Genomic DNA, 13,582 nt, shown 5'->3' on the forward strand with positions numbered 1-13,582 from the left:
AGGTCCACATCTGAGTAACTGAGTTTGTTTTTCTTTGTGGAAACACTAACATATCATGGAGTAATAAGAAACAAGGATCAATATCATTATCTACGATAGAAGCGGAATACAAAGCATCAGCTCATGCAGCACATGAGTGCATATGGCTTCGTAGACTCTTAGAGGATCTTCATGTCAAGTTTGATCAGCCAGTTCCTATCCATAGAGATAATTTGAGTGCTATTAAATTGACTTCAAATCCTGTGTTTAATGTTAGGACAAAACACATTGAGTTTGAATATCACTTTATTCGTGAAAAAGTACTGGAGGGACTCATTGAGATGGTTGAAGTAATTAGTGAAAACAATGTTATTGATATCTTCACAAAAGCACTTTCTAAAGGTTATTTCGAAAATTTACGATCTAAGTTGTGACTAGTTTATCAGACATCACTTTAAGGGGAAGTGTTAAAAATTAAAGTGATAATAATAATAAATGTGTCTTTTCATTATTTAAGAGACTTTTGGATTATCCAAGTCTTTTAGAATTATCTCTAGTTAATGAGATTATTGAGATCTCTTATTTTAATATCTAAATTTTGTTTAACTATATAAGTTGTAAATTGTAATCGTGTTCTTATTTTTCAATAAGTTCACATAGAAAGAATTTCATTCAAATTTGTTTCTCTCTAAAGTCTTTATTCACCTCTCTAATAAGTTTTCTTCACGGTTCGATCATCGAAGTCTTGACTCTAACTTCGTTAGAGTTTATTCTATAATAACAGTTTCATGTGTGATAATTCATTCAAATTAAAAAAAAAAAATGCCCCTAACAGCATCATTGAAATTATAGGTGGTGGCTTTAATTTGTAACATAGAAATATGATCATTATTATAAAAATAAAGTTGCCAAATGGAATAATAAAAAACGAAAAGGATTGCGTTATTGATTGATAATCAGCAATTAGCTCGATTAATACTCCACATGAGACAATGTTATTACCTACCTATAATTACTAGCTAATATATCAAATCATTATTCTACTGGTCTCATCATTATATAGCATCTAACCTATATGCTACTTTTTTTTAAAATTATTTTCTATAATAGTCTTTTAAAGATAAGAGCATGACGTGGATGGATTTAACGAAATCATTATTATTTATGAATTCCTTTTATATTATAATATTCAGGAAAATAAAGTATGAGGTTGTCCTTGTAAACTAATTCATTAAGAAAAATAAAATAAAAAAATTGGAAGGTTATAAGGTTTGAGAGGGGTTAATTAAACCTATGGCTATGGATGAAATTATTTATAAATATAATGGTACTAGATGTAAATAAGTTGTAGTTGGTGTACTTTTTTATTATTTAATGTCGGTTTGTCATTTATAAAATTTTCAATAATTAAAAGTTGCTTGATTCATTTGATATATAATATATATATATTTAATTGTTATACTTATCATGTTATCATATATGCACCTCTCGTTTGTTAGTGCAATCACTAAAATGAATAAAAGGATAAACTCCTTTATCTCATATAGATTTATTATTATTTTATTTTGTTTATTGTTTATGGTCAAGAAAGATTAGTATTATTTTTTTATTATTATAATTGAATATATATATTTTTTAGTCTATTAGATAAAACTATTAGTTAACTATTTGGTGGATTAAGTTTAATTTTAATTTCATTAATCCAACCTATTTTAATTTTACTGTAAATTAATCTTTAATATTAAATCAACTTCTTTCTTTGAAATGATACGTTTATTAATATTACACTTCAAACATATTATTAAGAAATTCATTTCTTAAAGGGAAATGAAAAAACCTTAGGGCTTGTTCGGTCCGGTTATTTAAATAATCTGGAAAGAGAGAAAAATGATTATTGGTAATAATTGGTGATAATTTTGAGAAAATAATAATGTTTTTTGGTAAAAAGACTTAAAGGGTATTGATATATATAATTAAAATAAATAATTATAATTTAAAATAGAGGGTATTTTAGTATTTTGGTTAATGACTTGATTGATTTGAAGGATGAGAGGGGGAGTGAAATGACAATTGATTTGCTTGGGTTATTTTAAAAACCCAAATACGAACAAGGCCTTAGAGAAATACCAATTTCTTTTTTAAAAGATTCATGTCACATATCTACGTTATACTTCTAAATGAATAACTATTTGGATTCAATAAATATACTGGCATAACAAAACTTTTAAATATAATTTAATATATTTAAACCGTTTAATAAATAAAATTAAGAATAAATTGAATGAAACAAGTTTCTCACTAAACATCATGATTCTTTTTTGGCATATTAAAGTTCATTGGTGGCTACGCGTTTCCTCACAAAAAAAAAATAATTATATTTATAATTTGATAGTTTCACATTATTTATTTATTAACATATTTTATTATTTAAATTAATAAAAGAAAAAGTTATTATATATTGATAAAAATCATAAATATTGTTTTACAATAAACGGGTGGGTTTAAGACGTTTTAAGTATAATAAACAAAATAAATTAATTATTATTTGAAAAATGACATTTGTTACATTTTTTTAGTTAAAATTATTTAAAAAATAATATTGATATATAGTTTTATATAATTGAGGCAAAAATAAAATAAAATCAATAATTATAAACTATTGTAATATCTATCATGATCTATATATAAAACCTATTAATCATAAACTGAAAAAGCAAATCTTAAATAAAATAAAGAACAAAATACTTTAATTTGACATTTATTTTGTAAAATTATGAAGGTGTCAATATTTTGACAAAATCTTAATTTTAAATAAGTTAATTATGTTATATATTTTTTTTCTAAATTGTAAAGATAAATTCGTACACGCCAGGTAATCTATGGGGATGTGGAAAATAGACCTTGTTTGAATGTTTTTTTTTTATAAAAAATAATACATATTCAAACTTTTTTCTTTTATTCAACAAAATTACTAAAATACCCTTACAAATTTAAATAAGCTGGAATCCAAACAAGACATTAAAAAAAAATAGAGGAGAAGATGGTTAAGGCACTCAAGAAGCAGCCAACCTATTTGGAAAAGGAAAAGATAATAAACATTACAATTTACACCTCTTTGAGGATCTGAAGAGACCTGTAAGAAGTCAAGATTAGCAGGAAATCATGGTAGAGAGAATTAGAGGAGTCATGTCAAATTATTGGAGGATGATTAGTAGATCGAGTTCAAGATTATAACTTGTAAACAGGGCACAAAACAAAGATCAGATCAGATCATCGAATTGATTGATTGATGAATTGATTCCTGAGTTATTTATAGAATGTAAAAAGATGCAAATCCATGGCTGGCAACAGATAATAATAGCTCTCTCTATTTGGCTCTGTCCTTGATGAGATCGAATCCCATCTCAGTTGGATCTGTTGCCTGCAATTCATAATGAATCCCATCCAACGCCCTTCTCAATCCTGCTTTTGATGTCGCGTATAGTATTTTTGCTCTTATTCTAGATGCCGCCGGTGCCCTATAATCAATCAATTTAGATAAGATTATCATCAGATTCATTCATTCATAAATTCATTAATTAAATATACTAATTAGATACAGACCATGCGATGAAGAAGATCTTGCTCTTCCTGCAATTATCAACAGTTACAAAATCGAAATCAAACACGGCATATCGGCAATCATCTTCCGGTAGAGATTTGGTGAAATCATCATAGCTCTCACCGGCGCCGCCTACTTTATCGACCTGAACCAATCGAGATCGTTCGTCGATCTTAAACACAATATATCGATGAACTTTCTTCCATTTCATCTCCATAAACGACTTCTTACACTCATCCGCCACCCACATCCCCGTCGTAGCCTGTAAATTCATCAACTTCATCTTCATATACGATCAATCAAATATCAATATATCATGATCAAATCAGTCAAATTACCATTTTGAAAGCCATCGCCATTGTTCTTCTTCTTTTTCCTTCCTCTGTTCTGCGTAAGGTTTAAGCGAATGAATAAAAAGTGAAACCGCCGACGGAAGGTGAAATGAGACGGTGGGGGGTAAGATATATATATAGGGTGCGGTCTTGTAAAAATACCCATCAATTTGTTTTAAATTACGAGTCAGTGCCACTGAGGTAACCTTGTTGACTTAATCACTTAACAGACCAAAATACCCTTCCTTCGCACGTGGGTTCCACTTACAGGGTTGTCTAAATTATTTTCTTTCTTAATATGAAAGAAAATTAAAATAATAATTCAAATTGTATCTAGTTGTTTCACATGAGGTTATTTTAAAAAAAAAAGTATGAATAATGAGATTGTAAAGCTGATACAAGAGTTTTATGACAACAACTTAATAAAAATAATAATATGAATGATTTAATTAATGATGAAGAAAGTAAATATAAATAATTAGTAAAGTAATTAAGTGATAAGAATGATTATTAAAAGGACATAATTTTGAAACAAGTTTTATATATTTAATAATAATAAAATGTAAATATAAATAACTGTTGTTAAATAAAGCCTGAATATAAGGATATTTTATTTAAATAATTTAATTTTTTTTAAGACCCATATTGTTTCCAAATAATTGAACGTGCATTGCATTTATAGGAGTAAAGTTTTTTAATTTCAGTCAAAGATTACAGTACTGGATTACAAAGAGAATCCAAATTTTGGAAATTTAGTCTTTGATATGATAAGGTTATTTTATTTTTTATTTTTTTTTAGAACAAAAGAGAACTTATATAAATAACACTTTCCGTTTTAACTCAAAAAACTTTGATATATAATTGAACCATTAACCTTTTGATATTTTAAACCGACTCTTACTATTAGACTACTTTACTTTGATGAATTTTTTATTAAGATTATTTGTATACTCATCTCTCAATAATCTTGTTTCAGATTTTATTTAAATAAAAAAACCTTTAAAGGAGATTTCCGATCTTTTCTTGTAAACTCACACTTTAGAGTTCCTTGTTGAGAATAATTAAGGTTTCGATCTCCTTCTTTCAAATGGGGGATAATTGAAATTACTTATCGTTTGTCATTAACTTATTATTTACTTATCACGAGGGATAGGGGAAAGGAATCTGAGAGAGGGATACATCACTGATTGAAAAAAAAATTGTTCATTTTGTAACGTTATTTCCTTTAAATATTAATCTCCCTAATCATTTCTCAACTTATTATTTATATATCATTTATAAATAAATAATAAATCAATGTCACCAGTTTAAAACATCTAAAATAAAATATCATTTTGTATAACTCGTGTCAAATTGACATTTATGCAAAAAAAAAAAAAATATATATTATTAATTAATAATTTAATTTAAATGTTAGATTAATAATTAGAGAATGAGTAATTTAAAATTAATCTTTGAATAAGTCAGATAAAACCAACCCTAAATAACGAATTCAACAATGAAGGGACAGAGCAGAGCAAATCCATCCCCTGTTTCATCTCTGACGTTTCGTTTCACTTTCGGCGTGCGTTTGGTGGGTTTCGAAAGGTAAAAGTTTGTGCAGTCTGCGGTCCCATCATTCTTGGATCTCTCAAACCACCACTTTCCATGGCCGCAAACAGAGCCACTCGAATTCATCTCCTTCCATTCCATTCCCCATGAAGAATGTAAGCAAACCCATATCAGTTTCGAGTTTTCCCATAAATTTTGTCCAACCAATGTTCAGAATTCAACAAACACTAAACTCTGAAACCAAAGCATGATCTGTGGGTGGGTGGAAACAAAAGGGGAGACAAATCCCATTTCTAAAGGCGGCCCTTTGTTCTCAATCAACTTCACATGATCTTTCACCATATCCACAACCACTCTATTAGCTTCTTTCTCAATGGACCTATATACATTTCTTGTGGTTAACATTCATCTGGACTTTAGCAAACACTCCTTATTCAAAACAAGAATCCGAATCATTTTCTTCAATCACAATTACAGAAATGAAAAAACTTTCACATTTTGATTCAATCAGAACAACCCTCTAATCTATACAAATGTTCAACAAATTTAAACGCAGTATACAGTTAGTTACACAAACTCGAATCAATCAATGTTAAACTAGAGAGGATGGATGGCTCAGTCGACTGATAGGTAGATGCACATAAACTTCATGAACCTCCTGCTTACATACATCACCTCTATCCCTATCAATGGCATAACATATATACACGGACTCTATAACCTCATCCACAACATGCACGAAATAACCGAGGATAACAATCAGCAACACCCATACCATTCCCCCTACAAAATATGAATCTGCCCCGAGTTCGCTGACCCCATTCACAACCCCACATGCCTACAAATATCACAATTTTGAATTTTCATCATAACTTCCAACTCCTAAATGCTAATTTAATGAAAGAAAGACAATTTAGTTTTGTTTTACTAACCGCGATAGCATAAACTGCTGAGAGAACGAAAACAATGCCTCCAAGAATGCGCGTTGACACTGTCTCTACGAAAACAGCTGACAGAAGATTGCGTTTTAGAAGCTCATAAGACATCTTTGCAGATGTGCAGTATGCTTCTCCGGTTATAGCAGCAAAGTTGATTGTGAATTTGTTGAGAAAATCAATAGCAGACAAGAGAGTGTTAACACAGCATTGAAGGATCATGTTTATTATTCCTGAAGCAGTACTATTATTCTCTTGTCTCGCCGCATCCACCAAAGCCCTCACCATTCGGACAATGAGAAAGAGTAATCCCGATATGCATATTGTTCCCGATGATGTTCCAAAGGCATGCCTGCACAAAACCAAGATTTTGTAGCCAGTTTTTTAGTCCAAAGTCTTCCCTGGGGGAGACTAGAACAACAATATCAGACCCCCACTTGGTTCAAGAACCTGAAAACAAGAGAAAGGCTTCTTTTTTACCTCAGAGAGTTTCGAATACTCTTTTTCGGAGTGGAGCCGTCCTTATTGAAATACCATTGAGCAATAGTTCCGCTCGTTACATAAGTATGTGCTTCGATCAAAGCCGAAGCAGACCACAGCATATGGATAATTGCAAAGGCATAATAAGCAGGGACCCAACTATCTACCTTCCAAGCACAGTAATACTCTTCATTCTTCACTCTAGCCACAATCTTCCCATTCCTACTTGCAAACACCAAAAACACAACAATTGGCACATAATAAACTAGCAAACCCACTATCAGACCTGGAAGAACGGCAAACAGGCCCAAATTCTGTGACAAAGCATGGGCAGCAATCCCAATTATCTTCACAGTCAGTTCAATTCTGTTCCAATTGATGTAAATAATCCAAACAAGAACAGCAATCACCAAAAACACGAAGATGAATACTAGAATACGATAAGCCAAAGGGAAATCGTCACTACAAGTAGAGCTAACAGTGCAGGCTGCGAACCAGTAAACGTTTAGTGAAACGGGTATTAAGACAAAGAATGGGAGGGAAACGTAGACAAGCTGCTTGGTATAACGTTTAAGTAACCAGAGGATAAAAAGCGCCAAGGGTCCACTCAGGATTAGAGTAATTACAAGGGTCCAAACCATAACTTTGACTAGATCGGAGCTCGAGGAAAGGAGAGCGAGAGAAATAGTAAAGGGAAATGGGTGATTTGAAAAAGAGGTGGTTAAGGAATCATTGACACAGGAGGTGGAATTGGAGTCGTAGACGAAGGAGGAGACGATAGTAGAGTTGGGATTGTGGCTGACGACTGCGAATATGCCGAAGCCGAAAGTGCAGAGAAGGAGGAGAAGGAAAAGGATGAGAAAGGCGATGTCTTTAAAGGGTCTTGGGCCAGAATTGTAAGATATCTGGAGAAACTGTGATTGATCTGGGTCAGAGATGGTTGGTTCATTGATTGAGGGTGGAGGAGAATAGGGCTTGGAAAGAAAAGGCTCCTGAATGGATGAAGATGGATTATCAGACTCTTCCACGTTTGCCATCTTCTTCTTCTATGTTCTATGAGTAAGAGAGGAGGAAGAAGAAGAAGAAAAGGGTTTTCAGAAAAGAGTAAGATCGGCAACCACCATTGACTTCCTGAGCTAAGCTGCTGAAGCCTGAAGAAGGAGGAGGATGACAGCGATGCGGTGGCTCGACGACAGCACAGATAAACGATGAGCTCAACTACCTTTCTATTATTTTCTTTTCTTTCTTTTAAAAATATATATAAAAAAGATGAAACCATTGAAGTTTACTATCAAAAACATTATTTTTAATTGTTAGTTTTTAAATAGCCTAAATCTAGTTCAAAACACAAAATTAACCAGAATATAGTATAGTCATAAGAAATTTTGTAGTACTAAAATAGTTCTAAGATGTTCTGTCCATCATCATGAAGTTTCCTAGGCTAACCTAAGTTTCATCTTTTATTAATGTATACAAAGAGGGCAGTCTATTCCTAAACTTAATTTTCAAAACAACAGTTCAAAAATTCTTATTTTTTTTCACATTTATTTGTAAGCATAGGATGACACCATATACTTAAAGCTTTATAAATGATAATCGTGTATTCTTAAGTTAAATATATAAAACTATGCCAGTAAGTGAACCCACTAAACTGTCTAAAATCGGACCGAAATTGTCTAAAACCAAATCGCAAACGAACCGAACCGATCAACCAAGAAACCGACGGTCTAAAATTGCTTGAACCAACGGTTTGGTTTATCGGTTCCTTATTTGCTAACCCCGCCATGTTATATTATTGGATTTATAATTAACTTTTTGTCCAAGCTTTAATGCATATGACTCTTTATCTTCATTTATTTGATAGAGAAATCCTTCAACTTCACATTCTTCTTGTGATAGTGCCATTAGAGCAGAAAAAGTTAATCATAATTATGATTTGGTGTTCTATACTTTTATTATTACAAATCGATTTAATTACTTCGACCGTTTGAACTAATATTGGGCGATTGATTAGGCAAACATAGGCGGAATAATGAGCTCTTCAAATATATGAACTATTATTTTGAAAGTTTGATATGTTTTAAATATGATAAGTTGAATTTGTTTATAATTTAAACAATTTAATTTTATGATTCACTGATGGATAATTATTTGAGTTAGTTCTTATCTATTCTAATTTTCTTGACTGATATTTGTTAAAATTGGCTAACCGAATAAATTGACCTAATCGATTATCAAACAGATCAATCGATTTATAATTTAGACAAACCGACCACAATGGTTTGGTCGTACATTTTTAAAACTACTCATTGGCAGGTCATCTTCATGAACATTCAAAACTCATTACTTTCATTTCCCTAAAAATATGGGAATTGGTCCTAAGTTCGTGCACTAGTGATCTAATAGATGGGTCCCCATTAATACAAAAAAACATCACGCTTTTCTATTTATGGTCGGTGCCTCTTGAATTGGTGCACTGCATTACACCTGCAATGTCTCTTACATTATTACAAAACAACAACAAAAACTCCAATTTAGCAACCGTGATCATTCAAGTCACGGACCTCCATATTTTTATTCTCTTTCTATATATCAGAATTACCCAACTAATTCATAATTATTTATCTGATCAGCAAGTAAGAAATAGATCCAAAAGGAAAAGAATGGAATGGATGATTATTTATATGATTTGATTCACTAACTCCCACTCTCGGATGACATGTGACTCTGGATTCACTATTTCTTGATCATCCTCTTTCTATTTCTCTCTTTTCTCTCAACAACAAACCAAACCCTTCTTCTTTTCTGCAAATTAGTTCCTCTTAAAACCTTCAAATATCAAACATGGAACAACCCACATTCCTTTACTGGCTCTGCATTTTCCTCCTCATCTTTTCTGGATTTTCCTCAGCTTACGGTTCTCTCTTTTTCTACATCTTTACCATTGATGCAAGTCTTTTGGAGGTTTAATTCGTTTACATTAATTATGATTGTTGCAGATGGCCCATTATATGATTCCACAGCCTACACTAAGGTAAGTAAGTTGACAGTAATCCTTAATGCTTGGATTTGTTTATTTCTAAATTTGTCACCCAATAAAACAAACAGTGTCGGGAGAATCCAGAAGAGGCGCTCTACAATGGAGGAATCTTGAAGGGTCAGTCTGCAGAACTTGTACCAATTGCCGGCTTCAATGGATCAACAACTTACTCCCCTGCTTTCATTTTGCAAAATCTCTCCTCAAACGCCAACTTTTACTCTTTCTCCAGTTAAGTTTCTTTCTTTCTTCAATTTCATTTATAAAACTCAGTTCTCTAAAACAAGTAACTCTTGGAATCGAACATGGTCAGTCTGGATCAAGATTAAAGGGTCTGATTCAGCCCTTGTGACCGCGCGACTTGTAACGGGAAACACCACCACCCGCACCTGCATTGGAACTGTTATTGCCAAACCATCATGTTGGTCTTTCCTCAAGGGTGGTTTTGTCTTCTCATCCTCCTCAGAGACCAATCTCTCCATCATATATTTCCAGGTCATACAAAACAGTCATTTCATCTTTTAGAACAAAATAATAAAGTCCTGACATTTATTTGATAATCAACAGAGTTCTGATAAAAGAGTAAGCGCCATAGAAATGGCAAGTTCCTCGTTGCAGCCTTTCACTAAACAAGAATGGACAATAAACCAGAACTACAAAATTAACACTGTAAGGAAGCGTGCCGTGACCATTCATGTATCCGATCAAATGGGACAAGGCATACAAGGAGCAGAGATTACAGTTCGGCAAGTTGCCAAAGATTTCCCATTTGGATCTGCCATATCCAAAACCATTCTTGGCAATTCCTACTACCAGAAATGGTTCGTGGACCGTTTCAACGCAGCAGTTTTTGAGAACGAGCTCAAATGGTACGCAACAGAACCGAAGCGTGGCCAACTCAACTACACCATAGCCGATCAAATGCTGGAATTCGTTCGTTCGAATCAAATCATAGTCAGAGGGCATAATATTTTCTGGGAAGATCCAAAGTACACGCCGGATTGGGTTCGTAACCTGACAGGGCAAGAACTTCAAGCAGCAGTAGATTCCAGGATTAAAAGCCTGATGAGCAAGTACAAGGACCAGTTCATACATTGGGATGTGAGCAATGAAATGCTGCACTTCAGATTCTATGAGGAAAGGTTAGGACCGAATGCCACTCTTCATTTCTTCGATGTCGCTCACAGATCAGACCCTTTGGCCACGTTGTTCATGAATGAATTCAACGTGGTGGAGACTTGTGCCGACGAGGATTCAAATGTCGACGCGTATGTGGAGAGCTTTAGGGAACTCGAACAAGGAGGAGTGTTTATGGATGGGATCGGTCTAGAGGGTCATTTCACAGTGCCAAATCCTCCTCTAATAAGAGCCATAATCGATAAACTGGCAACTTTAGGTCTACCAATTTGGCTTACAGAAGTCGACATAAGCAGCACCTTAGACCAAACCACGCAGGTAAATAATGTAAAAAAACTATTCCTAATAAGATTTTTGGTTTATTAATAATTAACATGAGTCATAAGTCATACGACAGGCATTGTACCTAAAAGAGGTATTGATGGAAGGTTTCTCACATCCTGCTGTGGATGGGATAATGCTGTGGACAGCCATGAATGGTCAGGGGAGGTGTTACCAAATGTGTCTAACGGATAGTAAATTCAACAATTTGGCGACAGGTGATGCAGTGGATGAGCTCTTGAAAGAATGGGAAACGGCTAGTTTGCATGGGCAGTACTCGGACGAACACGGTTCGTATAGCTTCTTCGGTTTCCTTGGGGAGTATCAAGTTGAGGTTAAGTACAAGAACAAAACAAGACTCTCCACTTTCTCGCTTGATCGAGGAGATGAGACCAGACATTTCACCATTCAACTGTGAGACACAACCAAGTACAATATCATACGCCCTAAAAATGTCACTAATAATAATTATAAAATTTGGTAGAATGATTTGAATTTTTACACTGAAAAAAGACGAAATAGATCTTTAACGACGGAAACATATCGTCACTAAAGATTAATAACAACGAAATATTTACCGTCCTTATTAGTTATGTCAAAATTATGTATTTTTACTGTGTATTACATGTACCTAGTTCAATTTTTTAAAGATTATGTCAAAATTATTAATAGTGTAACACAAAATAATGACACTTTGAAAGCGCCAAAACCTTGTATGAATTTAAATTTATAATAAGTAATTATCTAGTCATACTAGTAGTCATTTTTAAATAAATAAAATGTTACTACAACTCCAAAAAGTAATGTATATTCCAAAAAATGATTTTTTATACATTTAATACCTATAATAAATACTGTTATAATTTCATTGAAAAGTTACAAAAATAAACATCTCTTCCACTTTAACTTGAGATTGTTATTAAAAATTAAACTATCACTTTTAATCTTTTATGAACTATTCTCGTAATTTTAGTATTCTTAACGGATTATAAAACTAAAATACTTTATAGATAAAAAAAAAAAAAAAAAACTAACATCACAAATTGTTTACAAATCATTGAATAATTGTGGAAAGGAGTTGATGTCTTGTAAAATAAAAGATAAAACTATTATGTTATTTTCTTAATTGAGTCTCTAAAAAATATGAATTTGTCTAAATAGAAAATGATAAATTTATTATTCAATAGTATAAAATGACTTGTTATTAAAATTCTTTTACAATCTTTTTTAGATAAAAGATACAAGAAAAACTCACCAACTTTTATGTTATTTTCTTAAATAAGTCTCTCAAATATTTTATTTTTAAAAATTAAAAGATTGTTATTTAATAATATAACATAACTTATAGGGTCGTTATTAGATTTAAATTTATCAAGTTTATTTGTATATGGTTATTTAAAAATATTGTTAGCAAATTATTTATTTTAGATAAATGATTAATATATATATATATATATATATATATTTAATATTTAATTTTTATATAATAATAATTTTTAAATAGTCAATACAATATAATTATAAAGTGTTTAATCTTTTAAAAGACAACCTAAAATCATAAATAAATAATAAAGAAAAAGGGACACAACAAACATTAATGAGTGAAACTCCAAATGTGCAATGAGATACATTATACGTTTATGATATTGAAACTATACGCAAATTATCTACCAAAAAATAAATAACATGTTTGTATAGTTTCATTCTCTTCTCACACTAATTAATAATGGTCATGTCATAATTTTTTTCATTTTTTTTTATGTATTAGTTATAATTTACTTTAATTAATAATTTAATTACTAATGATTAAAATAATTAATCCTTTAGTGACATATAGAGGAATTTAGTCAAACATATAAACAAATAACATGAGAGAAAAGTAAATTATTAAAAATTTAACCCCAACAAATTGAGATTTAATAAATGCATATATTAATTACTTGATGCAGACATTATTGGAAATTTCAATTTCAATTTCAATTCCAATTCCAATTCCAAGAGGCTGCACTTTGCAAAGAAATAAGGAAGAATACTTGTATCATGAATGAATGAATCAATAACTTGTATTATGATATGCTTGCTTATACAAATAATTATGAAGAATTGATCAATAGCTTGTAAATTTCAATATATATCTTATAGATATTATTATAAGTAAAAAAAAAATCCAGAAATTCATTTTCTTCTTCTATATATTCATTCATTTTAA

The 13,582-nt window shown here is 31.5% G+C and overlaps 3 protein-coding genes across 3 annotated transcripts; 1 reads left to right on the forward strand and 2 right to left on the reverse strand.

The window, feature by feature from the left end:
• Positions 1–3,163: 3,163 nt before the first annotated feature.
• LOC124923991 (actin-depolymerizing factor 5-like) lies at positions 3,164–4,043 on the reverse strand. Its single transcript, XM_047464009.1, has 3 exons — positions 3,919–4,043; positions 3,583–3,842; positions 3,164–3,497 (listed from the first exon to the last, which is right to left on the reverse strand). Exons 1-3 carry the CDS (start codon positions 3,937–3,939, stop codon positions 3,347–3,349), a joined length of 432 nt encoding a protein of 143 aa, XP_047319965.1. The 5' UTR covers positions 3,940–4,043; the 3' UTR covers positions 3,164–3,346.
• A 1,946-nt stretch (positions 4,044–5,989) lies between these two features.
• On the reverse strand, positions 5,990–8,082 carry LOC124923990 (CTL-like protein DDB_G0288717). Its single transcript, XM_047464008.1, has 3 exons — positions 6,879–8,082; positions 6,396–6,750; positions 5,990–6,301 (listed from the first exon to the last, which is right to left on the reverse strand). The coding sequence occupies exons 1-3, from the start codon at positions 7,913–7,915 to the stop codon at positions 6,056–6,058; spliced, it is 1,638 nt and encodes a 545-aa protein (XP_047319964.1). The 5' UTR covers positions 7,916–8,082; the 3' UTR covers positions 5,990–6,055.
• A 1,469-nt stretch (positions 8,083–9,551) lies between these two features.
• Positions 9,552–11,953, forward strand: LOC124926153 (endo-1,4-beta-xylanase 5). Its single transcript, XM_047466331.1, has 5 exons — positions 9,552–9,912; positions 9,987–10,146; positions 10,229–10,410; positions 10,483–11,370; positions 11,450–11,953. The coding sequence occupies exons 1-5, from the start codon at positions 9,826–9,828 to the stop codon at positions 11,789–11,791; spliced, it is 1,659 nt and encodes a 552-aa protein (XP_047322287.1). The 5' UTR covers positions 9,552–9,825; the 3' UTR covers positions 11,792–11,953.
• Positions 11,954–13,582: the final 1,629 nt, after the last annotated feature.

The sequence above is a fragment of the Impatiens glandulifera genome, chromosome 2 (assembly GCF_907164915.1).
Source record: "Impatiens glandulifera chromosome 2, dImpGla2.1, whole genome shotgun sequence".
NCBI lineage: Eukaryota > Viridiplantae > Streptophyta > Magnoliopsida > Ericales > Balsaminaceae > Impatiens > Impatiens glandulifera.